At 45.9% G+C, this 24,217-nt stretch overlaps 2 protein-coding genes across 5 annotated transcripts in view; one reads left to right on the top strand and one right to left on the bottom strand.

Annotated features, from left to right (window-relative positions):
• The window catches only part of UBN1 (ubinuclein 1), a 34,196-nt gene extending 14,412 nt beyond the window's left edge, over positions 1 to 19,784 (top strand). The window contains exons 9-20 of one of the 3 annotated variants that reach the window (XM_090277067.1): positions 2,331 to 2,401; positions 3,621 to 3,750; positions 3,925 to 4,043; positions 4,194 to 4,319; positions 4,491 to 4,637; positions 11,486 to 11,536; positions 11,633 to 11,675; positions 12,845 to 14,065; positions 15,091 to 15,334; positions 15,612 to 15,701; positions 17,258 to 17,277; positions 17,641 to 19,784. In XM_090277067.1, the coding sequence (XP_090133193.1) occupies positions 2,331 to 2,401; positions 3,621 to 3,750; positions 3,925 to 4,043; positions 4,194 to 4,319; positions 4,491 to 4,637; positions 11,486 to 11,536; positions 11,633 to 11,675; positions 12,845 to 14,065; positions 15,091 to 15,334; positions 15,612 to 15,701; positions 17,258 to 17,277; positions 17,641 to 17,718 (2,340 nt within the window). In that variant the 3' untranslated portion in view covers positions 17,719 to 19,784. The remainder of the gene's footprint in view (positions 1 to 2,330; positions 2,402 to 3,620; positions 3,751 to 3,924; positions 4,044 to 4,193; positions 4,320 to 4,490; positions 4,638 to 11,485; positions 11,537 to 11,632; positions 11,676 to 12,844; positions 14,066 to 15,090; positions 15,335 to 15,611; positions 15,702 to 17,257; positions 17,278 to 17,640) is intronic. The other 2 variants (XM_090277065.1, XM_090277066.1) reach the window with 2 other exon arrangements.
• Positions 19,785 to 19,967: 183 nt separating this feature from the next.
• Positions 19,968 to 24,217, bottom strand: part of PPL (periplakin) — a 45,205-nt gene continuing 40,955 nt past the window's right edge. The window contains exon 22 of one of the 2 annotated variants that reach the window (XM_090277063.1): positions 19,968 to 23,505. In XM_090277063.1, coding sequence (XP_090133189.1) covers positions 20,842 to 23,505 — 2,664 coding nt within the window. In that variant the 3' untranslated portion in view covers positions 19,968 to 20,841. The remainder of the gene's footprint in view (positions 23,506 to 24,217) is intronic. The other variant, XM_090277064.1, reaches the window with a different exon arrangement.

Raw genomic sequence — 24,217 nt, 5'->3', positions numbered from 1 at the left:
GAATTCTAAATCCCTCTGAAAGTATAAGAAATTGGCAGATGAATGGGTTAAAAATCATGCCATTTTTTTCTTCCATTTTCATCCATCCATTTCACTCTCTTTCATCTCAGGCGTCTGTGCAATCCTCTTGCCAAGGGATCTTGCAGAAGCTGCAAGTTATGTTTGGTTGTTCGGTACTAATCTTTTCTTCCTCTAGTTTCCATTCTTTCAGTGATATCTGTTCATTTGTTCCTTCATCCATCCACTCAGCTGGCATTCACTAAGCATCTAATATGTGATAGGCAGCTATGGAAAATATATTGATGAATAAGATTCTGTTCTTGTTCATGAATTTGTTATATAAATGGACCAGGAGACGTGTAAACAACTGACTGTTGGACAGAACAGAATGAAATAAGGCCTGTGATGTTTTGATGGCCAAGTATATGGTCCGGTGGATAGTTAGACTTAAAGAGAAGTAAGAGAACTTCTCTGTGAGGGTACATTGCACTCAGGGTGGAGACACAGGGATGGCCAGCCTCAAGGGGGAGATGGAGTGTTAGCAAGCTGGGCACAGAGCTGAAGATGGGTGAGTTGCTGGATGGTGGGGCCACGCTAGTAAGGGGTAGGAGCTGAGAGCTGGAATGGATGGCTGGATCCAGATCCTGGTGGATCCTCAGGGCCACATCAAAGGAGTTTGGATTTGATTCTAGAATTAGAAAGAGCTGTAAGGAACAGAGTGGGAAGGATTTACGAAGAATAGTGCTGTTATTAGAAGTGGGGAACATAAGAGGAGAAGCAGAAACTATGGGCTTGATTTTGGCAAGTTTGCATACCAGAGGATCATCCATTCATAGAAATAACTGGAAATGACTTAGTAATTGGAAATTCTGATTTATAGCTTAGAAAAAAGGGTTGAAGGCTAGAGGTTTAGATTTGAGAGACCTACATGCATTTGTGTTGTTTTGAAGCTGTGAGGGGGAAGGCATTACTGGGAGAAGTGGGCTCTTGATGGAACCTTGGGAGTCCATCTGTAATCAAAGAGCTAATGGAGGGGACAGATGGAGTAGTCAGGTAGGAAGAGGACCCAGTGAGGAAGGCAAATGGGGTGAAATGAAAGTGGAGGATGGTTATTAGAGCCTGCTGCTTCAAAGGGATTGATCAGGATTGATAATTTTATTTATTTAAGATTTTTATTATTTTTAGAGAGATGGGAAGGGAGGGAGAAAGAGAGGGAGAGAAACATTGATGTGAGAGAGAAACACCGATAAGTTGCCTCTCATACATGCCCTGACCAGGACTGAACCCACAACCCAGGCATGTGCCCTGACCAGGAATCAAACCAGAAACCTTTCGCTTTGTGGGATGATGCCTAACGAACTGAGCCACACCAGTCAGGGCAGGATAGATCTTTTCATTTTAGACAGTCACCTTACTGCCTTTGCCATCGTTGTTATACTGTATACCAAGCCTGAAATTTTACTTGCCTTTGAAAGCCTTCACCAGCAACTCTTGAGACCCTTGAACCAGAGTTACTTTTAAAAAGCACTGATGCTTGGGCCTATCTTAAAGAATATGTGCTGATTTGTGGGTCTCCTTTCCAGAGATTCTGATGTGATTGGCCCAGACTGGGGAAAGCTGCCAGGTGGTTCCAATGTGCAGCCAAGTATGAGAACCACTGGTTCAGAGTTTGGCAGTTTGCTTTCCTTACTTGCGCTTTCAGGGCTATGGCTCCTTGCTATTGTTGCTTCAGGCATCTGCAGTCTTGCCATCCAGGTGTTAACTGTGTTCTTATAGGAAGCAAAACACTGTAGTAATTTACTATATCTGTGTTAATAGATAGTAAGGTATGTTAGTAATTCTAATTATGTATTTTCACAGAATTATAATGTCCTTAAATGCTAAAGCAGCACATTATTATTATTTTGGTAGACAAAGACCTTCAAATATTGCAGGTTTCTTAAAAGTTCTTAATTGTTTCTGTACTGTAGATGTGTGGAAATTCCAACTCGCAGTTTAGATGATAGAGTGCTAGGCACAAGAGTTAGCTAGCTGGACAAATCAAATACATAATGATTGCTTTGACTCTGTAATTTTCTTTTATGTGACTGTTCTTTTTCAAGTCCTGGACAGAACAGACAATTCACAGATACTTCAACAGCATTTGAAGAGAGCTGGACATACCATTTCTAGAGCATATAGTGGTCACAGTTGTACTTAATCTGAGCTTAGTGCCAAGTAGGGAAGGGCATGGTGTTCTGTAGGGACTGACTGCTCTTGTGCCTGTGGGTGAGTGTGAGGGCCCTGTGGGGAAAGTGCACTAATAGATGTTACTGTCTGCTGTGAACCAGGCTGCCAGAGCTGCTGAAGGAGAGAGCAGACAGAAGTTCTTCACCCAGGATATTAATGGCATCCTCTTAGAGTGAGTACCTTTTGTTTCTCTACTATTACCATGCCTGGGTTGAGCAGGCCAGGGGAAGTGGGAGTATGACTGAACTAGATAAAGGTAACCGTCCATGAGATTTTTTTAAAATTGTTTTTTGTTTTATTGTTCTTTTAAAAGAAGGTGGGGGCGCCACATATATGTCTTTAGGAAATGATAGACCTTACTACTAATCTCAGGCAGCAGCCCTTATTAGAAGACTGTAGAACATAGTCATGGCCTGTTAGAAGTGGATTTGGGGGCAAATATGAGATGAGACAAGAGAGAAGGTGTTGCTTGCCTGTCTGTGGTGAACGCAAGAGATTTGGTACAGCTAGGGGACTGCTCTGCTGGGTGCTCCTCAGCATTCCTGGTCATTCTTCTCTTGCTCTCACTTCTGCTCCCAGGGCCAGTGCGCATCATTCTGTAATACTTCTCCCAGATGGCTGAAACTGAGATGCCACACAGTATGAATTGGATTAAAAAGCGTAAAACCAAACAGCCCCTCCCCCACATAAATCCAAACCAGATTCTTTGTATGTGGCTCTCCAGCTTTCCAGCTTCTATCCTGGTTGCATTTTGCATTATGTAGCAAAAGAAGCTTGTTGCTCAACAGCTAAAGATTTTTCACATGTAAGAACTGTTGTCAAAACTTGGAAATATTCTAGCAAAGGTCCTTGCCTGGCCAGGATGGGGATTGGGCACTTCAGTCAGGAAACTTGGGCTATAGAGAGCACCTGAGAATCAGCACAGATGAGAGTTTTAGGTCCACAGTGCTTGCTAGAGCATGCCAGACATAGAGAGTTTGAGGGATCAAAGACTATTGGCAATGGTATTTTGCTTATCTAGATGAGGACACTGGAGGGATGAGGATTTCCCTGACTTCCTGATCAGGGATAGAAAAGTAAGGAAGGGTTACTGGAAAGTATTGACCCCAAGTAACTCAATTACTCTCCATTTTGAAAGCTTTTATATTTTTTTCATTTATGAAATTTAGTACTTCAGAGCTTGCTCTCTTGGGCTCTGATGTCTTTGACCTGAAAGCCTTAACCCATTTTACCTAGCCAAGCTCATCAGGTTTGGCCACTTGGGATACATTGTATGACTGACGGGATAAGGTTTGACCTCTTGGCTCCTAGCGTTCCTGTATGTGGTAGGGTGGCCTAATGATGAGAGAAGATGCTGCAAGCTGCATCTTGATAACTGTTCTCTTCTTCAGCATAGAGGTGCAAACTCGGGAGCTGAGTAGCCAGGTTCGTTCTGGGGTGTATGCCTATCTTGCTTCATTCCTGCCCTGCAGCAAGGACACCCTTGTCAAACGTGCTCGAAAACTTCACCTCTATGAACAGGTGGGTGACTCGAGTGGAGCATGTTGACTTTGGGGCCCAGGGGAGGGGGTGACTGAATCTTCACAGATGCTACATGTGCTGCTGCACTGTCTCTGTGCAATTACTCCTGTAGTGTGTCCTCAGTATAAGAAGAGATGCATAAAACTGACTGATGATATGTCCTGCTCTCTGCAGGGGGGGCGTCTGAAGGAGCCTCTCCAGAAGCTTAAGGAAGCCATTGGCAGGGCAATGCCAGAGCAGATGGCCAAGTACCAAGATGAATGCCAGGCACACACACAAGCCAAGGTTGCTAAGTAAGTATGTCCCATTGCTCTTGTCAGCGTTCCCACCTCCTTATCTTAGAAGTCCCGGGGATGGCAGTCAAGGGGGAGGCAGTAGACACAGGAGAAAGCAGTTTTCCTGTGGTGACCTTAGGATCCTGTTCAATTCTGTCTACCTGGTAGGATGCTGGAAGAGGAGAAAGACAAGGAGCAGAGAGAACGGATTTGTTCTGATGAAGAAGAAGATGAAGAAAAGGGCAGGAGGATAATGGGACCCCGGAAGAAATTTCAGTGGAATGATGAAATCAGGTGTGCCCAAACTGGGTCCGGGTTTGTGGGGCCAGTGTCTGAGCATGTTCCCGTATTTCTAATGAAGGTTAGAATCATTTACTTTAATCAGGGCTGGTAAAAGCACATGATTAAAACCTTGAATAAGCATTTGGGGTAGTTAGAAGTTTTTGACTTCTGCCTACTCCTCAGGGAGCTGCTCTGCCATGTGGTGAAGATAAAACTTGAGAGCTATGATCTGGAGAGGAACAACAAGGCGCATTCCTGGGAAGACTATGTGAAGGTGTTTCTGGATGCTGAGGTCAGACCTCTCTGGCCCAAAGGTTGGATGCAGGCCAGGTGAGGGCCCATGAACGGCTATTATGCTCAGTGTGATGATGAGGTGGAACATTCTTGCAGTAAAGAAATATTTGAGTGCTGCTTTTGTGCCAGGTCAGAAGGGTCCCTTCCCTCAGTAAGTCACTGTCTGGTTGTCTTGACTTAGTTTCATGTGATGAATTGGGGAGCATACTAGTCTCTCTGTAAGGATCTTCTTGGTCTTCCCCAGAAGAAGGAAGTTTTCTGCAGGGTGTTGTCTTTGTCATTCTTTGTCCTATTTCAATTCAGAATTGGCTGCATGCTCTTCCTATCTCAATCTGCACTTTCCTATGTTGAAATAATGGCTCCTACTAGAAGCTGAGAGATGGAAACATCTTAACATTCCGAACAGAAGTCTCATTTGCAAGTAGCAGGGCTGACTTTACTCATGGGCTGCTTTGTGTTATGTAGCTTTCCACGAATGGGCTACATTTGCAATAATACACAGACCAAAGTTAGCTGGAGCTAGTGTTCTTTTTTTGTTAATTTTATTTATTTACTTTTAGAGAGAGGGGAAGGGAGAGAAACAGCGATTGGTTGCCTTTAGTATGCCCCCCCCTAACTGGGGACCTGGCTTGCAGCCCAGGCATGTTCCCCAACCAGGAATCAAACCAGTGACTTATCAGTTCTCAAGATGATGCCGAACCAACTGAACCACACTGGTCAGGGCTATCTTTAGTTTCTTAAGTTGTGAAGTTAGGTTATTTGAGATTTTAGTTAAAAATAGTTTTTCAGTTACATTTGACATACATCATTATTAGTTTCATATGTGCAACATAGTGATTAGATATTACCCTATTAAGTCTAGTACCCATCTGACACCACACGTGATTATTACAATATTATTGACTATTTTTCTATGCGGTAGTTTATATCCTCATGACTATTTTTATAACTGGCAATTTGTTCTTCTTAATCCCTTTTACTTTTTTCACCCCTTCCCTGCTGACCCCCCTCTTGTCTGGTGAGCAACAACTTGTTCTCTGTATTTGTCTGTTTCTGTTTTGTTTGTTCATTTCTTTTGTGTTTTTTAGATTCCATGTACAAGTGAAATCACATGGTATTTGTCTTTCTCTGTCTGACTTATTTCACTCAGCACAATACTCTCTTGTCAATCCATGTTGTTGCAGATGGCAAGATATCATTCTTCTTTATAGCTGAGCAATAGTCCGCTGTATGTATGTGCTACTTCTTCATCCATTCATCTGTTCATGGGATTCTTGGGTTGCTTCCATATCTTGGCTGTTGTAAATTATGCTGCAATGAACATATTGATTCATATGTCTTTTCAATTTGGTGTTTGGGTTTCTTTGGATAAATACCCGGAAGTAGAGTTGCTATGTCCTTCTTTTTCTCTTGTTACAGCCTTTGCTTGAAAGTCTGTTTTGTCTGGTATGCTACCCCAACTTTTTTGTTGTTGCCATTTTCGAAATATGTTTTTTCATCCCTTTTTTTTTCTCAGTCTGTTCAGTCTTTTGAGCTGAAGTGAGTCTTTAGTAGGCAGCGTATGTAAGGGTCTTGTTTTCTTATCTGTTCAGCCACCCCATGTCTTTTTATTGGAGCATTGAGTCCATTTACATTAAAAGTAATTGTTGATAGATATGTAGTTATTGCCATTTTCACATTTTTTATCTGTTTTCCCCCCTTTTTCATCTTATAGGAGCCCTTTTAACATTTCTTAACACTGATTTATTAGTGATGAACCCCTTTAGCCTCTTCTTGTCTGGAAAGCTCTTTATCTGTCCTTCAATTCTAAATGATAGCTTTGCTGGATAGAGTGATCTTGGTTGTAGGTCCTTGCTTTCAATAGTTCATGCCAGTCCCTTCTGGCCTGCAAAGTTTCTGTTGAGAAATCAGCTGACAGTCCTATGGAAGCTTCCTTGTAGGTAACTAATTGCTTTTTGTCTTGCTGTTTTTTAAGATTCTCTGTCTTTAACCTTTACATTTTAATAAAAAGCAAAAGAGTTATACAATCTGAAGAGAAACCAGTGTATGTATAACTTTCAGCATTTTTTTCTTTTGAATATTTTATCTGTTTTTAGAGAGAGGGAAAGGGAGGGAGAAAGAGAGAGAGAAACATCAGTGTGTGGTTGCCTCTCTCATGCCCCCAACTGGGGACCTTGCCCACAACCCAGGCATGTGCCCTGACTGGGAATCGAACCATCAACCTTCCAGTTCACAGGCTGGCACTCAATTCACTGAGCCATACCAGCCAGAGTACCTTTAGCATTTTAATTGTGATGTATCTAGATTTGGATCTCTTTGGGTTCATCTTGTTTGGGATGCTATCCTTTTTGGGCTTATATGTCTATTTCCTTTGCTAGGTTAGGGAGGCATTAAGTCATTATTTCTTCAAATAGGTTTTCATTTCCTTGCTCCCCTTTCTTCTACTTCTGGCACCCCTATGATGTGAATGTTGGTATGCTTGATGTTGCCCCAGTGGCTCCTTAAACTATCCTTGTTTCTTTTGATTATTTTTTTCTTTTTGTTGTTCTGATTGGGTGTTTTCTGCTACCTTATCTTCCAAAGTGCTAATTTGATCACCTGATTCATCTAATCTATGTTGATTCTCTCTAATGTATTCTTCATTTCAGTTGTTGTAGTCTTCATTTCTGACTGGTTCTTTTTTTATGTTTCTGTCTCCATTTTTACGTTTTATATCTCTTTGTTGAAGTTCTCACTGAGATCAATGAGCATCCTTATAACCAGTGTTTTGAACCCTTCATCTGGTAGATTGCTTGTTTCCATTTTGTTCAGTTCTTTTTTCTGGAGTTTTGTTCTGTTCTTTTATTTGGGACATATTTTATGTTGCTTCATTTTGGCTACCTTCTTGTGTTTGTTTCTGTGTATTGGGTAGAATTGAAACATCTCCCAGTCTTAGTAGAGTGCCCTTATGTAGTAGGTGTCTGATAGGGCCCAGTGTTATAGTCTCCCTAGTCATCTGAGCCAGGTGCTTCAGGTGTGTCCCTTGTGAGGGTTGTGTATTCTTCCTGTAGTAGTTGAGCCTTGATTTCTGTGGCACATCAGTGAGAGGGATTGACCCTCAGGTAGTTTGGTTTTGAGTACTGGCTATGAATACAGTGGAGGAGCTGTAGTACAAAGGGTGACTCTATGGAGCAGAATTTGCTTTAGCGGAGCCCTGGTGCCTGCTGAGACTGCCCTTTGAGTGTGTTGTCAGTGGGAGTGGTTTGATGATACTCAGGTGTAGTCTGAAATTGGCCACCAGAGGTGTTAGTTTGGGGCTTCTTGGGAGGTGCATGCCAAGGTTAGTCACTGCTTGTGCCCTGCCCAGGGTCGTCTCGTATGAGCTACAAAGTGGTTTGCAGATGGTTGCCACTGTGTTAATTTTGGATGTACCTGGGAGAGGCAAAGCTGAGAACCGAGGCTGGCTGTTGGTAATGTATGGCTTGGGGCTGCTTAGCAAGAGGTGTGGGGCACACAGAGGCCAGATACTGCTTGTTTGGGGTTTGTGAACCTTTCAGATATTTTTAGAAAAGTCCATAGCATGAGCCAAGACAGGCCATTTATATGGAAAAGCTGCTGGAAGTGGCTTGGGTGGGCTCATAATTTGGGCGAGTGGGTTCTTTGAATCACCACTGTGGAGAGAACAGTGTTAGCTAAATTGATGGAGACTCAGATATGGTGCCCTTTTGCCTGAGGAGGGCTCAGCAAAGGAACAATTCCTTCTGCTAACACTTCTGTCTGGGAGAAAGCTGCTCCTCCAGTCCTTGTCCTGAAGCCAGATGATTGTGTACCTCTCCATATGTCCCTGGCATCTTTTGAGCTGCTGCTCCAGCACTGGGACTCTGAGTGAGTGAGTCTGTTGGTGAGTAATTCTATGTCCATTCTTTCAGGGGAACACTTGCCCTCTGTCTCTCTCAGCCACAATCTCTGCTGGTTTTCACAGCCAGAAGTTTGGGGACTTCTCTTCTTGGCATTAGAACTTGGGGCTGAGGAGGTTAGTACAGGGCTGGACTGCTTGCGTTTTAGGGGAGAACCCTGTAGCCAAGATATACTTCCAGATTTTTAAACACCACACATGGGTATCGGGCCAACCCATTCAGCATCTGTGCCCCTCCTACCAGCCTCAATGTGGCTCAGTGTGATACATCTACTGGAGGGTGGGTCCCTTGTAGTACAGACTTGCCCTACTATGTGAAGGGTTCTGGAAACCCATTTGTATCAGTGTACCAGCTGGCATTATTGTGAGAGACTGCATTTGGCTTCAGTGAATTTTTTTGAAGACTCTTTCAATGTGTTTGCCCATTTCATGATGGGTGATTTACGAGTGCACCTGCCTATACTGCACTGAGTGTTCAGCAGTTTTGGACCAAAAATGGCATGACCACCATGCTCCACTCTCCCTATTCGCCCAGTCTTGCCCCAAACATCGTTTTTTGTTCCCACGTTTTGCGAAATGGTTTGCTGATGGAAGAGGTGAAATAAAAAATGGCAGAAACACAACTATAATAGAAAAACAATTAAAAAAAAAAAAAAAGGCCGAAGCATTAAGAAAGGCATCAAATTGACGAGTTTGAAAAGTATTTTGAGCAGTGGGAAAAATATCCTGATAGATGTATTGCATCAAATGGAGGGTACTTTGAAGGTGACTGAAGTTTAAACATGTAAGAATAAATACACAATTTTTAATTAATAAATTTGGGGGGTGGGGTTGGTTCACCCTTGTATCTTTAGTTATAGCATGTCTGTTCAGCTAGACTGAAGGGTCCTAATTGATAGTTGCTCTGTAGTTTAGTTGTAATTTTTATGTGGTTGTGGGAGGAGGCAACTACAGTGTTTCCCTACTCTGCTCTTGTGACCAGAAGCCTTATTGAATGTTTACAGTCATGTTTTTCCTCACATTTGGGACATTTCAGCCATTGTTTCTTCCACACGTATTCTTTCTGCCCTTCCTCTTTCCCTCCTCCTTTTGGACTTCCTTAGTGTGTGATGTGTATTTTGGTCCTGCTTGATGGTGTCCCACATGTCCCTTAGTCTCTGCTTGCTTTTCTTCAGTTTTTTTTTTTTTTTTGGTTGCTTAGACTTGATAATTTTCGTTCTTCTGTCTTCAAGTTCACTGGTTCTTTTTTTGCCTGCTTAGATCTGCCTCTGAAACCCTTTTGTGAATTTTTCATTGCAGTTATTATAGTTTTCAGCTCCAGAATTTCTTTTGGTTTCTTTTTAGGTTTTCTATTTCTTCTTTGATGTTTTCATTTTGTTCACACATTGTTTTCTTGATTTTCTCCACAACTTCATTTAGTTCTTTGAGCTCCTTCAAGACACGTTAAAATCTTTGTCTAATATAGCTGCCATTTGATCTTTTCAGAGACAGTTTCTGTTAATTTTATTTATTTTTCTTTGAATGGGCTGTACTTCCTTGTTTCTTTGTATGCCCTGTGATTATTTTTGTGGAACACTGGACATTTAAATCTAACAATGTGGTAACTCTGGAAATTAAATTTCCCCCTCCCTGGGATTTTCTTTTGTTGTTGTTGTTTTGTTTTGTTTTAAATCGTTGTAGGCTGTCTTATGTGCCAAGGATCAGCCTGAGGTGTACATTTAATGTTTTCATAGGTCTTTTCTGAGCCTTTTCTCGGACATGCATAGTGACTTCCTAATTTTACCTGTATATACAGTTGTTTTGAATGTCCTAGTCTTTAATGTTTGGCTTCCAAAAGGGGAAAATTGAAAAATGAAAGATTTAGAAAAGGACACTGACCCTTTAAATCTCCTAGGAGACACTTTAACCAGAAGGGCAGGGATTTGCAACAGGGGCAGGAAGAGAAACAACAATGGGTGCCTTCTGTGATCAGAAATAGCAATCAATAATTAGAGCACAGATCCCCGGTATTTGTAGGATAGGGTTCTTTTGCCCACCCTAGTTTCCACAGGCTGCGTGCAAGCCCCTCCCAGAATTGGTACACAGCTGCCTACTATGGGGTTAGGGAGATGGGTAAGTGCTGCTGTACTAAGAGCTGAAATTGCCTGAAATTAACCCACAACTTACCCATCCAAGTTTTCCTCTGGAAGTTGCAAGCTGTGGGTAGTCTCTAGAGTTCTAGGATAGTTCCATAGAGATTTTTCCAGTGCAGTTATTGTCCAGATGGGGAGAGGATTAATTCCAGTGCTTCCTGCTCTGCCATCTTCCCAGAATCCTCCCCTGGAGCCAGTGTTGTTGATTGGGCCTGATTCTTCTGTGGGTTAGGCAAATCATGAAGCCTTTTCTTGTTTCAGTATTCCATCTGTAAATGGAATTGCTTTTCTCTCCTTACAGATTGTACTATTGAAGGTATGAAGGGAAGGGCATAAAGATAATTTTATTGAGTTTCTCCGAAAGGAGACATGCTGTGGGTCAGTACACATTTTACTTTTGAAAGGAATGAGAATCAGCAATAAGGAGAGCACTCTTGCCTTTCATGATTTTTCATAGAGAAAAATCACTATGAGGAGTTTGGATGCAGCCCTCGCTGATGTGGCTAAGTGGATTGAGCGCCAGCCTGGAACCAAAATATCATAGGTTTGATTCCAGGTCAGGGCACATGCCAGGGTTGTAGGCCAGGTCCCTAGTTGGGAGTGTATGAGAGGCCACCAATTGATATATTTCTTGCACATCGATGTTTCTCTCCCTCCCTTAAAAAAAAAAAAAAGTTTGGCTTTCACGTAGCCAGCACCACCACTTTTGATCCTCTCACCAGCAGTGAAGTCAGTAGCACTCTGACATTGAATGAGTAATAAGTACTGAGTACCAGGGATGGTAGGAAGCTCTATAAGCAGAGTCGCTGCTTTCAGGGAGTTTATGCAAGCTGCCCAGTGTTCTCTGTTTGTTTCAGGACACTGTTTAAGGAGAGCAGACGAGGCCATGGGCACCTGACATCAATCCTGTGAGTGTCTTCATTGTTTTTATTTCTCAAGACTACTGTCGTTTTTATCTCCTTGGTGGATCTCCTCTAAACCTTTTCTGTGTTCATTTTGTACAGGGCCAAGAAGAAAGTAATAGCTCCTTCTAAAATCAAGATGAAGGTGAGTCAGCCTGCTCAGATCATGTGCCATCTGTTCTCATCTTTCTCCAGCCATGCTCTTGAAACCTCATGAATGACCATGGCAGCTCATTGAGCTTTGCTGGTCTGGGTGATAGCCCTTCAGGATGGCACTCCTGAGGTTGTACCAAGAGGCAGGCCAGGCCCATCAGAGGGGCCTTGGGTTGTTGAAAGGGCAGAGACCTGAACCAGGTCACTTAGTACCCTCCATCTTCAGTTCTAAGAAGCAGTACTTACCTGGCCAATTCCTGAGGTCGTTGTGTCAAGTCTTCCTGACAGGCTTCTGAGGAGTGAGAAGCCCCTGCTTATAGGAGACTGTTATACTGTTATACTGTGATAATGATATTTTGATGGAAGAACACACTCCTAGCCAAGTTCAGGTTAGCATGTAGCTACAGTGAAAAGGACAAATGACTGGGTTGAGTTTACCTAGCCGAAACGAAAGAAAGTACAGTGGTTAGAGAATAGAGACTGAAAATGATCATAGGTATTTCAGAAACCTCTCAGTGTAGTAGAACTTGCTGTTTTACTGAATTTTTACTGGTTCCTGAGGCTTTGTAATGCCCTTAACCATACCAGAACAGTCTGAGAGAATAAGCTGTGTAAATCGTTTATTCCTAAGTATCTGTTGAGCTTCTATAATGTCTTAAGACACTGCATTTAGCATTTGGGTTGTAGGAGTGATGAGATAGACCCTGTTCCTACTCCCATGAAAGGACTTTCCTTTTGAACCCCCTGAGGAGACAAGTGCTGGGAAAAACCAAGGAGGAAAAGGAAACTAATTCCAGGCAGTTTTCCTGCCGTGCATCATTTTCTGATTACAGCTAAGGAGTGTTCTGAGAAGTGTGAGTGCCAATAGGGAGAGTGTCTCTGCTCAAGTGATATTTTTTCAGAAACGGAAAAGAGAAGAGTTTCCCTGTGGGTGTACGTATGCTTAGCAACAGAATGTGCTTGGGTAAGCCAGGCCCCAGCCAACTGGACACATTCAAGGCCTCATAGGCCTGTCACCTACTCTCTTTCCCCTCGTTTGTGATTGTATAGGAGGGCCTAATTTTGAGACCTTGTGGTGTTCTCATGCTTGCATTCTCACAACAGGGCTAGTTTTGGTATCTTTGGACATTTCTAAACATCAGCATTTCTGCTTTCTTTTAGGAATCATCTACTAAGACTGATAAGAAGGTTTCCATCCCATCAGGCCAGATTGGCGGACCCCTGGCTTTGCCTTCAGAACACCCGGGAGGAGGCTTGAGCACTGGAGCTGCAAACAGAGAGCTGTCATCCCAGGCACTGGGCAGCCTTGCAAATACTGCTCCTGTCAGCCTGGAGGACTCATTGAATGGAGACTTGATCCATAATTCAGCCTCCTCATTGGAGGCTATGTCCAAGGAACTGACTGTGCTGAACAGCAGAGCAAGTGGAAGCTCCGAGTTCACACTACCTGCACCCTCGAAAGCACCTGCAGAGAAAATTGCAGGTGTTTTATGTACAGAAGAAAAAAGGAACTTCCCGAAGGCTAGCCCTTCTGCCCCACCACCCTCTAGCTCTCTGCAGTCACCCCTCAATTTTCTGGCTGAACAGGCTCTGGCACTGGGGCAGTCCTCTCAGGAGAAAAAACCAGAGAGTTCTGGCTACAAAGAGCTTTCCTGTCAGGCTTCCCTGAGCAAGGGCCTGCCAGAAGGGCACCAGTCCAAAGCAAAACACCATGGTTTGCCACGGACGTCTCACACACCCCAGGCAGCAGCTCCTGTGCCCGGCCCCCAAGTAAAAGTCTTTCATGCAGGCACTCAGCAGCAAAAGAGTTTCACTCCCCCAACCCCGTTTGTCAATAAGCTCCAGAGCCCAAAGCCTTCCTCCCCACAGTGTCATCGTTCCCTCCTCCAGCTTGTGAAGACGGCAGCCAAAGGCCAGAGCTTCCATTCTTCCGCACCAGCCTCTTCAGGAGGCACACCAGCCTCCAGCAGCAGTTCTCATAAGACCCCAACCTTGTCCTCTGCTGCCCTGAGCCATCCAGCAAAACAGCACTCAGCCTGTTCTTCAGGACCATCTTACAAGAATAGCCCCTTTGCTGGCTCTATCTCTAAACATGGGATTTCTTCTGGCAGCTCTTCCTCTGGAGGAACACCAGTCCAGAGCTCCTCTTCTGGGAATCTGCTCCCCAGTGCACAGCCTCCCTCCACAGGATCACCTGCCAGCCGACCTGTCCCAGGCTCTGCTGTAAAAAAACCACCTGTTTCCCAGAAGCTGACCCTGGTGGCCCCTCCCGGTGGTCCAAATGGAGATTCTAGTGGTGGAACCCAGGGAGTGGCCAAGTTACTGACCTCCTCCCTTAAGCCCAGTGCAGTTAGCAGCGTGACATCTTCTACCTCCTTGCCAGTGAGTGTTGTGATCCAGCAGCTGCCCCCATGGGTCTTGTGGACAAGGCCACCTGCTTTGCTCTGGTCATACAGTGAGAACTGACACTGAAGGTCTGGTAGGAATAGTGAGCCCAGAAATCAGGAGGAGGACTGGACTTGTTTTCCGGTCTTATCATTCCTGTTGACAAGAATCCCAGGAGAGCCTGAGACTTCTTAGGAGGATGAGTGGAGAGAGGACTGATCAGCACTGTTTCTGCAGGGAGGCTGTGAATCTGGAGGGTGTGGAATGAGCCACAAAACTTTTCCTTTCATAGCCTCCTACCTGTCCATCTCTCCAAACAAGTCAGTTAAAATAGTATTACCTATCAGACCATTAATTATGTGGAGATGTTCATGCCATAGGAAGATGAGTACCTTCTGAAAGTTATTTTCTTGATTGGGTTTTGAAGGACTCTGCAGGTCAGACAGAGGTGGTCTGACAGAGTCCAATGGTTTGTGAGGGTTGCCTGTGGGAATAACAGGATTTTGGATGCAGGCTGGGGAAATGGGAGGGCATCTTTTCTTCATTTTCCAATATATAAAACGACTGTGTGGTTGCAAAGATAAAACCATAGAAAGGTATATTCAGTGAGGTCTCACCTGCTTCTGCCCTGTTCCTGTCACCCAGCAATGGGTTTTCTTTGTTTCTTTCTAAAACCAAAGATTAATATGTATAAATGTGTATGTGTGTTTTATGTGTATAAATATATGCATACACATATTTCTCTATACCTGCATTTGTGGATGTTTGATATTTTTTCTTTTCTTTCTTGCACAAAGGAAGCATATTTAACATCCTAGTTTTTAAAATGAACACTGTGTTCAGGGAGACATACCAGGCTGGTTTAGAGACTTTTGTCTTCTTTGGGGCTGCAGTCCAGGGTGCCTGTGTGAGGGGCAGCTGACATCCTGTGCATGTCCCCACCTTATGCATTGACAAGTTTGGTTTGTGAGCAGGCCACGGACTGGCTGGGTCTCTGACCCTTTTGTGTGTTTCCTCCCCAGAAAGGAACGAGTGGGGCTGTGCTGCTGACCAGCTCGTCGCCCTTAAATCTGCTCTCCTCATCCTACAAGACAGGCAGCCCAAAGCTGCCCGGGGCCATGAGCTCGAACTCCCTGGGAATCATATCCCAGTTTCCTCTCCGTGTGCTCTCCTTTGGCGCCGACTCCTCTGCCAAAGCAGGGGTCCCCAAGGATGCCATCGTCACGGGTCCTGCCCCTGGGACATTTCATCACGGCCTCAGCCACAGTAAGTGCTTCTCCCCTTCTCATGCTGGAGGCACAGAAGGTGCCCAGGACTTCTGTGACCAACGAGTTCTGTTGTTCTGTTGTCATGTACCAGGTTTCTGTGTGTGTCTAGTGTGTGGCTGTGGGCAACATTCTCGGGGATCATGCTGAGCCCCATTTGGGGGCTTTTACCCAGGGCTGGCCAGTAGGCCATCTGGGGCTCTGACCCACCAAGGCTGCTTTTCTGTTCCTGTCTTCAATGTGTGTGTTTTGTTCTTTTCTCCCCTCCTGTTTCTCAGGTCTCCTGGCTGGTTTGCACTCCAGCCCGCCCCATGCAGCACCTCTCCCACACGCTGCTGTGTCTACCCACGTCCCGCAGAGTCTGCCAGGTAATTGCCAGGTGGTCAGAGTGCTGTGTACATTGTGTGCACTGTGTGCCATTCCCCTCTCCACCCAGTAGATGCCTTGTCTTCTGCCAGAGATTTCAGTGTCTTCACCTTGTTGTCACTGTGTTGTCTTGGTTTGTCCTTTGAGGCTCTGGCTCTGTGGGTACTCAGAATGACACAAGTTTCTTTCATTTTGTGATTTCCCCTGGTCCCCTGTCATTGGATCAGCCTTATCCCATGTTATCACAGAGGAAGTCAGGGTGAACTGTGTGTGAGGTAGAGGAATCCCCAGCCCTTGGCTACTTGGGGCACTACCAGGTGATACCAGCTAACAGAAGTCTCTGTAAACTTAGTTTAAATGAAAGGGTAAGTCCAAGTAGTAGTGAGAAGTCACAGTGCCAAGATTTCAGAAGGGACCTTGACCTCTGATGTAAGTGTGTATCCAAGAGAAGAGCAGCTGTCAGTTCAGTTCTGTTGTAAAAGAGTTGGGGGCACAACAGGAGTTGGGGCAGCATTCCCTTTTTTTCTCCTGCTTTTCCTGAGAGCAGCAGTGGCTTTCAGAAAGGGACCCTCTACAAGCCCTAGGTTTATAGCTGTGAGAAACTGGCCTTTGTCATCATTGACTGGCCTCACCCTGTCCTGGGACCTGATTCTTAAGTACAGTTAATGGAACGCTGGTGTAGAGCATCAGGAATCTTGGTTTTGGCCTGCTGCTCTTAGTGCTCTAGGCCTGCTCCAGAAATGACCTAGGGCCACACTGGTCAGGGAGAGCTGTTCTTCAGGAAGCTGAGCCTGGAGCTACCCTGGCAGAGTGGTACCTGGTAGGAGTAAGATGGGGAATTGTCCAGCTGGGCATGCCCCAGACCTGCTGTACTGAGAGCACTGGCCCTGACTCTGCTCTGGTCTGCCCCTTCCAGATTTGCACTGGGTCCCTGGCCCCCATGTCCCTAGGCTGATGCATTTGCAGTGAATGCCAGAGGCCATCTGGGTGCAAGAGTGGATTGTAAATCTCCAATATGGAATTGTTGCTTTTCAGAGAAAAAAAGGGAGAATTGTATCAGTAATTACTCCATTTCCCCTGGAGAAACAGGAAAATGTAGCGGACTCACTCCACAAACTGGTGGCTGCTGCTGTAGCTGAAATTATAATATAGAGGTTGCAGAGCTTCCTGGGTGAGAGTTTGTGGTGTTTCAAAAAGAGATTGCACTGCCTGTGCTTGCTTTCAGGTGTGTCACCTTTTCAAACAGAGACAGTAATTAAAGAGCCATTGGAAAAAGGACTGTTGGGTCTATGGTTTTTTCAACAAAAAAGGGAAAAGTGCTTTCTTTACCAGTTCTTGCCTGTTTTTCCTCTGGATATTAAGAGGCTATCAGAAAAGCATCTGTGCTAAAACAGGCTATCTGAGTAGGTTCTTCTCTCGTCAGACATTCTTCAGGCTGTAGGATTTCATCAAGTAGTTGTAAATGAAAAGCTGTCTGGGCATTTAATTGTGTGACTTGTTTCTGCTTTCTTTCCTATGTGGACTTACCATACTAGTGCCTTTGAACTTGTCTTTATAGAAACTGAGGGTCTTTTGACGGTGAGAATGCTGATTGCTCCTTGAGTTCAGTGTGACTGTTAAGACCTCATCATGGAACCCCAGTTTCCCACTATGTTCTTGGCTACCTAGTTGTAGGCCCACATTGCATAGCAGAGGTGCTCTCTGTGAACAGCACTCAGTAAGCAGCTGCCTTCATGGTGCACAGAGGGTCAGGCATGCTGCAGGCAGCTACAATTAACATACTCAAATCACTTTTGTCAAGTGTTTTTGGCTGGTTTGAACCTCAATATTCAACATATAGCAGCTCTTGCTGTTTAAGGTGATCTCTGAGGTTTGGTTACTGCTGCCTTAAGGGAATCAGAGATCCTGAAAAATTTATTATCTTTGCTTATTCTTTTCCAGATGCTTCTCAGCTTCATGGGAAAGGGCCCAGTGTTCCACGGAAATTGTGACCTCTTCAGAGGAAAGGCTGGAAGCTGAATTTGTAGGTCTCTGAAAATGGATAATCCATGTGCTCTTTCTGCCGATTGGTTTTCTTCTGGAGAAGGCGTGAGTGCTAAGTGGAATGTCTCTTGGCACTTGTCATGTGCCTTCAGTTAGGGGAGCAGCCTCGTGCTTCTCCAGAGGTACTGACTGGCCTGGTGATCCAGGCCTCATGGCTTTGTTGTGGACAATCGTTGGAGGGGCAGCTCTAGGCTGGGGAGTATCTTGGGTCGTATATTGCGCTCTGGTGGCAGAACTGAGCAGGTGGCACACCTGTGTTGTAAATCTGCCCAATCCCCTGGCATTTGGTCAGAGTGCCTCATGGTGCCCTTCTGGTCAGGGGCTCCTTTTGGCTGCACTAGGATCCCTGGATGGTCATGGTATCCATCCCATCCTTAGGCTGTGAGCTCAATGGACAAAAATCCAAGCTGATGCCACAGCTGGGAGACTTACCTTGTCTCTTCAAAAGTTACTCAGAACAACTAGTGTGTGCTCATCATGGGAGCCAGTTTATCCTCTAAACATGACAATGAAGCTCTTTTAGAGAAAAGACCTTTGTAGATTCAATAATTGTGATAGGATTTTTAAAGATACTTATTTTTAGCTCAGTTTTCATCATTACCATTAAATGCATTGGATAGAATGGGACTGTTCTTCGCACGTCATATTTTCGCATGTCATATGGAAGACATAATTCCAGTGCCTTTATGGTGGAGCAGAATTAGACACATGGCCCTTTGAGTGTATCTCAGATGAAGACCTTTTAAAAAGATGTCTGTACTTAAGACATAGCCAGTTTTGTTTGAGGTTTTTATTATTGCTCATCATAATCTGTGCCGTCCTCATTTAAGGTCTGGGACTCCCAAATCCTTGGTCCCAATTCAGCCAGGGCCCCCGTTTTGTTTTTTCCAGAGTTCATACAGGTGGACTCCAGAACCCCAAAGGTGTCCTTTATCTCTTCAAGGTTGAGGATAGGAGGGGTTCCAAGTTATAAATAGACATTCCAGTTTATTTCACTTAAAAATTCTCAGGCGGAGCTGCAGGTATGGGCCTTGGTGAAGCATCTGCCGTATAGACAGGCCTTGAAGTTGTAGGCTTTCCAGGCAGTGGGGCTATGCCTGAATTAAGGGTGATACACCACTGAGCTTGGAGAGTACGTCAGAGACAGACTAAGACAACCCCGGAGCTCCCAAGTCATTACGCTGTTCCCATTTAACCGTGGGCTGCTTCACAAGGAGTTTTAGGGCAGTTGCCCATCCTGTGAAGTCTGTGCCATAGGGCATGTCTGAACTGACTGCTCCAGCTAAAGGATTTCAAATATTTTGAGAGTAAATAGCCTCCTCAGAATATATACCTGTGTGGAGACATGGACAGCTCTTTTATATCCTGACGCCCAGGGTCCAGTGCTCAGTAACTCAGTGCTTCATGCTGAGGTTTCCCTGGTGTCTGGGGAGCAAGGCCTCTGCTCTGACTTATTACATAAGAACCAACACGTGTTTCACATGGGGCTACGTGGGTTCCTTTTCCCTTTATTATATATACTCTCTGCAACTTGGATTTCCAGTTTGTTTACAGGATAGTCTTAGGAAGTAGCAAAAGAGCCAAAGAAGAGATTTGTATTGCTGAGCTCAGAGCAGTGCAGAGACCGCCCATGAGCTCCTTTTCTGCCCGAGACACCCAGTTTCCCCCTGCAGTGCCCCCTCTTCCCAACATACCATTGAGTGTGCAGCTGGAGCAGAATACCCTCATTCGTAGGAATCTATAGTGATGCCTCTTGCCTCAGGGAAATGTTTCTTTGATGGGGAGATTTCTTTTTCTTGTTTATGCTTTATTTGTGGTAAGGAAAGAGTGAATGATTTAGCCATGGCAAGGCAGATCTACAGGCAGAGCGGGCTCCGGGCCTGGGGGCTGCGGTGCTGCAGGGCTTTCCTTGGTGCAGCCGTTTCTTTGGTGTGAAAGGGGCTGTGGCTTTGGTGCAGCCACTGGGTTGGTGTTAGGGGGTGGTGTGGAAATTGTTAATCTTGTATAAAGCAACTTAATAAATTGTTTCAAGGTTTCCAATACATTGTTTCTCATTCCTTCCTTTTTATCACATTTGCTAGTAATTCTTTCTCCCATAGGAACTGGTAAGTGATTGGAACTGGTAAATGGATATCCACATGGGATATCCATTTTGGCTGAAAGTTAAGTGGGAGTAGGGGCACTAAACCACACATGCAAGAGGAAGAAATACACTTAGCATGAAATTAGAGTCAAGCCACCAGGGATTTATTTTTGTGTTGTAAGTGGAGTTCCCTATTACTTTCCATTTTCTTATGTAATATAGAAGATACAGAGAACCCGAAATTCGTTTGATGAAAAATCGACTGTGTAGTACACCTAAGTACCCGTTAGAGAATAAGCAAGACTTGTAAGGCACTGAAGCTAAGGCTAACAGCAACACTGTCCACTATGAAAACACTAATTTCAGAGCCAGAAAACAGTCTTTTAATGGTATATTTTCCTGGGACAGTCTGGCTAATAGAGAGCCAGACACTGTGCTGGTTTCTTTGAGTCTTTTCTGGCACCAATCCTAGATCTGTCTCACCATTAAAAGTCTTGACGGAAAGTAGGCTCTCAGCCAGACTCCTGGAGGGGTATGAGTGCAGGTTGGCAGCCCCAAAGGGCCTAGTTCTTTGATGAGTGGAAGGGTATGTGGAAGGCAAGCCTTTCTGCCCTAGACTTTGCCCATATGGTGTATGAAGGCCGGTGTTGCATGGAGTGGCTTGTCTGCCCCAGTTGTCTTGTGCCTTAGTAGTGTTCAGATTGCTTCCAGGTGTCACACAAGGAGTCTGCTGATGGAACTGTGTAGGAAGAGGGAGAGAGAAGAAGGGCTTCGTGATTGTGAATCATTGGAAGACGAAGCAGGTCTCTCACCTGGATTGAGTGATGGTACAGCCAGTGCCCATTCCACTTGTATGTGAGCTGTACTCTGAGTAGCTTGGCAGACAGGGCCTGGGTGGCATGCTCAGATCTGCATGGATTAGGAGCCTGCCCAGGGCCAGGGAGAAGACACCAGGAGGTTATAGGGTAGGAGAGAGCCAGCGTCAGCTTCCAGGAAGACTGAGGGCGGGGCTGTGCCTACTTCTGTCCAGACACCAGGACGGCCAGCTCCTGGATAGACATATCCTTGTTGACATAGCGGTCGTACTGAGCAGGGGTCAGCCTTCCGTTCTGTAGGGCCTCTTCAATGGAGAACTTCTTGCCAGACTTCCTGTCGTGGATCACGGAGGACTCCCCATTGGGACCCTTGACCGATATTTCCTCCCAGTCACACTCCTGACTTCTGAGTTTCACAAACATGTTCCAGTCGATGAGGCCAGCCCGATGGGCTTCCTCTGGAGACAGCTCCCGGCCTGTGTCAGGGTCGATGACCACAATGGAGCGCCGCAGATGGTTCTCCCTCTGCTCTCTCTTGACGGCCACGGAACCCAAGCGCTTCTGCAGTTCATCAATCTCAAGATCTTTGTCTATGGAGAGTCTCTTGAGTTCTTCCAGTTCTCTCTCTAGGGACCACAGTTTGGAGTCGAGGTTTATCCCAGAGTCCACTGTGGTCATGTTTCTTAGGTCTCGTGTTTCCATTGCTGCCATTTCAATTTCTGATTGTAGCCTTCGGGTCTCCAGCTCCAGGTTTTGCCGCTCCAGCTGTAGTTTGTGGTTTTCTTCCCTAAGAAAGTCCAGCTCCTTGGATGACTTGGAGTTGTGGAACTCCAGCTCTGACAGCTTGGCTTCCAGCCGGCTCACCTCTGCGTCCAGTTCCCTCTTGCCCCGGCTCTCCTCCTCTAGGCTGCTCTTAAGCTTCTGAATTTCTTGTTCGGTGTCACCTTTCTCCACCTGGATGCTTTCGGAGAAGACCACCTTTTCCTTGACCTCCATTTTCTCCAGGTTGATGAGTTGCTTCTTCAGGGTCTCAAGCTCGCTCTCCAGGACCTGCCGCCGGTGCCTTTCTTCCTCCAGCTGGAGTTTGAGCAGGGAGTGCTCCCTGGCCTGTTGGGGGTCCTGCTGCAGCACCACTTTCTGCTTGAGGGTCACCTTCTCTCGGGCATCCCCCTCCTCCTTCTCCAGGTCAGCGAGCCGCTGCTTCAGACGCTGTACCTCCAGCTCGGCCTCTCTGCGCGCCTGCCGCTCACGCTCCAGCTCCTCCAGCTGGTGCTCCAGCTCGGCCCGCCTACGTTGTAGCCGCCGCAGCTCACCGCGCAGGTGGTCAATCTGCCGGAGCTCCACATCAATGCTCTCGGTGAAGGCATCCACCTCAGCTTGCAAGCCTGGCTCCTCCTCGTACCTGACTACCTCCTGTTGGACCACCTTTTCTTTCACCTGGGAAAGCTCCTCCTCCTTCTGTTTGATTTTCTCCTCCTGGGAAGCCCTTTCCCTTTCCAGATCCACTTGCTTTTTCTGTTCCTCTGATAGCCTGACCCTCAAAGACTCAACTTCCTCTTTGGTTTGGGGGTCTTCCTGGAACTGAAGGATCTCCTGGACTACCTCCTTGGTCTGTACCTGGGGTTTAGTGTCTTTCAGAGACTGAATCTCTTGCTTCAGCTGGTAGATCTCTAAATCACACCTTTCGATGAGTCTGGTCTTGTCCACAATCTCCTCCCGGAGCCTCTGGAGCTCTTTCTCCATCTCAGGGTCAGTCTTATACTTAATGACTTCTTTTGTCACTTCTTTGACTTCCACCTGGGGGCCACGCCTCCTCAGCGCCTCCAGCTCTCCCTGGTAGCTCTTAAGCTGCTCCTCGGCACCCCTGTACTTGCGCTCCTGCTCCACAAGCTCCAGGCGGAGGTTGGCCACTTCACTCTCTGCTTTGGGGTCTGGCCGGACGATCTCCCGCACTTTCTCCTGTACCACCACCTTGGCATTTTCCTCTTCCAAGGCCCAAATCTTTCGGAGCAGCTCGCTCTTTTCCCTCTGGTGGGCGCGAGCCTTGGCAGCCTCGTCCTCATACTGGCGTTTTAGGTCGCCAGCCTCCCTCTCAGCTGCCATGTCCTTTTCCACCTTGAGCACCTCCTTGACGGTGACCTTCCCCTCAGCCATGGCCCTCTCCTTCTCCAGTCTCTTCAGCTTGTCCTGCAGGAAGCTCAGCTCCTCCTCCTGCTTCTCCCTGCGTTTGCTCTCCCTCTGCTGGTCCTCCTGCAGCTGCCGGTACTCTGCCTCTAGTTGGGGGTCATTCTGCAGTTTTACCACCTCCTTTTCAGTCACCTTCTCCCGCGCCCGGTTTTTCTCCTCAGCCAGGGCTGCAATGCGCTGCTGCAGGAGGACCACCTCTGCTTCCCGGGTGCCCTTCTGGCGCCTCAGCTCCTCCAGCTCCTCCCTCAGCCTCAGAACCTCATCAGTCTGAGATCTGTCTGGCTCGATGCGCAGGACTTCCTTGACTATGTACTCCTGCCCCCCATTCCTGGTGTCCTGCTCCAAGGCACGTAGCCGCAGCTGCAGCGCCTCTAGCTCCTCCTGAAGCAGCTGGTTCTTGTGCTGCTCCTCCGTCAGGGTCCGCTGCATCTGTTGGAAGCTCTCCTCAAGTGCAGGGTCTGGAACCTTCTTCAGCACCTCCTTCCTCACCACTGCTTCCTGGGGGTTCTGATTCTGCAGAATCTGGATTTCTTCCTGGGTGCTCTTGACCTCATTCTCCAGCTGCTGCCTCCGCTCGGTCTCCTCATCCAGTTCCTTCTGAATCTTCCACGTCTCCTCTGCTCTGGAGCCCAGCTTGCTCCCTTGCTGGGTCTCATGGCTCACTCCTATCTCTGGCTGCTGGGAAGAATAAGACAGTGCATGGTTAAAGCCAGACTCTGCACATGGCCTGTTGCCACCTGGTCACCTGTGAACAAGTCAGACTGGTTGTCCTGGGATCCGCAAGGGACACTAAATGCTGGGCTCACAGAAGTTCTAGGGTTACTTTTAAAAATGGTAAAACAGTCCTGGCCAGGTGGCTCCATTGGTTGGAGCATCATCCTGTACACCAAAGTGTTGCGGGTTTGATTTCTTGTCACGGCGCATATTGGAGGCAACTTAACGATGTTTCTCTCTCACAGCAATGTATATCACCCTCTTTCCCCCCACCAACACTTTCTCTAAAATCAATATCGGGTAAGGATTTAAAAAAAAATAAAAAATAAAACAAGTAGTTCAAGTTTTTTTTAAGGCATCTGGTAAAATATTTTAAAACCATAGAAAAGTGCAAAGTGAATGAAATCATAGTCTTCCACCTCTGGTTCTGTACTATTGCTAGAAGGGTATCTGTCATCTTAAAGCAAGTATATTTTTAGTGTGTGCCATGTTTATTTTTCTTCACAAATAGTCCTTGTTCCGCACCATGCTTGTTGCACTTAACGTATGTACAGACACACAATTCCACAGCAGTACAGAGATCTCTACTTCACTGTTTAACAGCTGATAATGGACAGATCATCATTTAATTACCCATTGCTGATGAATATTGAGTTGCTTCCAGTTTCTTGTTATT

This window comes from Furipterus horrens, unplaced genomic scaffold (genome assembly GCF_987537825.1).
Source record: "Furipterus horrens unplaced genomic scaffold, mFurHor1.1.pri manual_scaffold_5, whole genome shotgun sequence".
Classification (NCBI taxonomy): Eukaryota; Metazoa; Chordata; class Mammalia; order Chiroptera; family Furipteridae; genus Furipterus; species Furipterus horrens.
The sequence above is the reverse complement of the archived record's forward strand: the minus strand, read 5'-3'. Positions and strand labels throughout refer to the sequence as shown.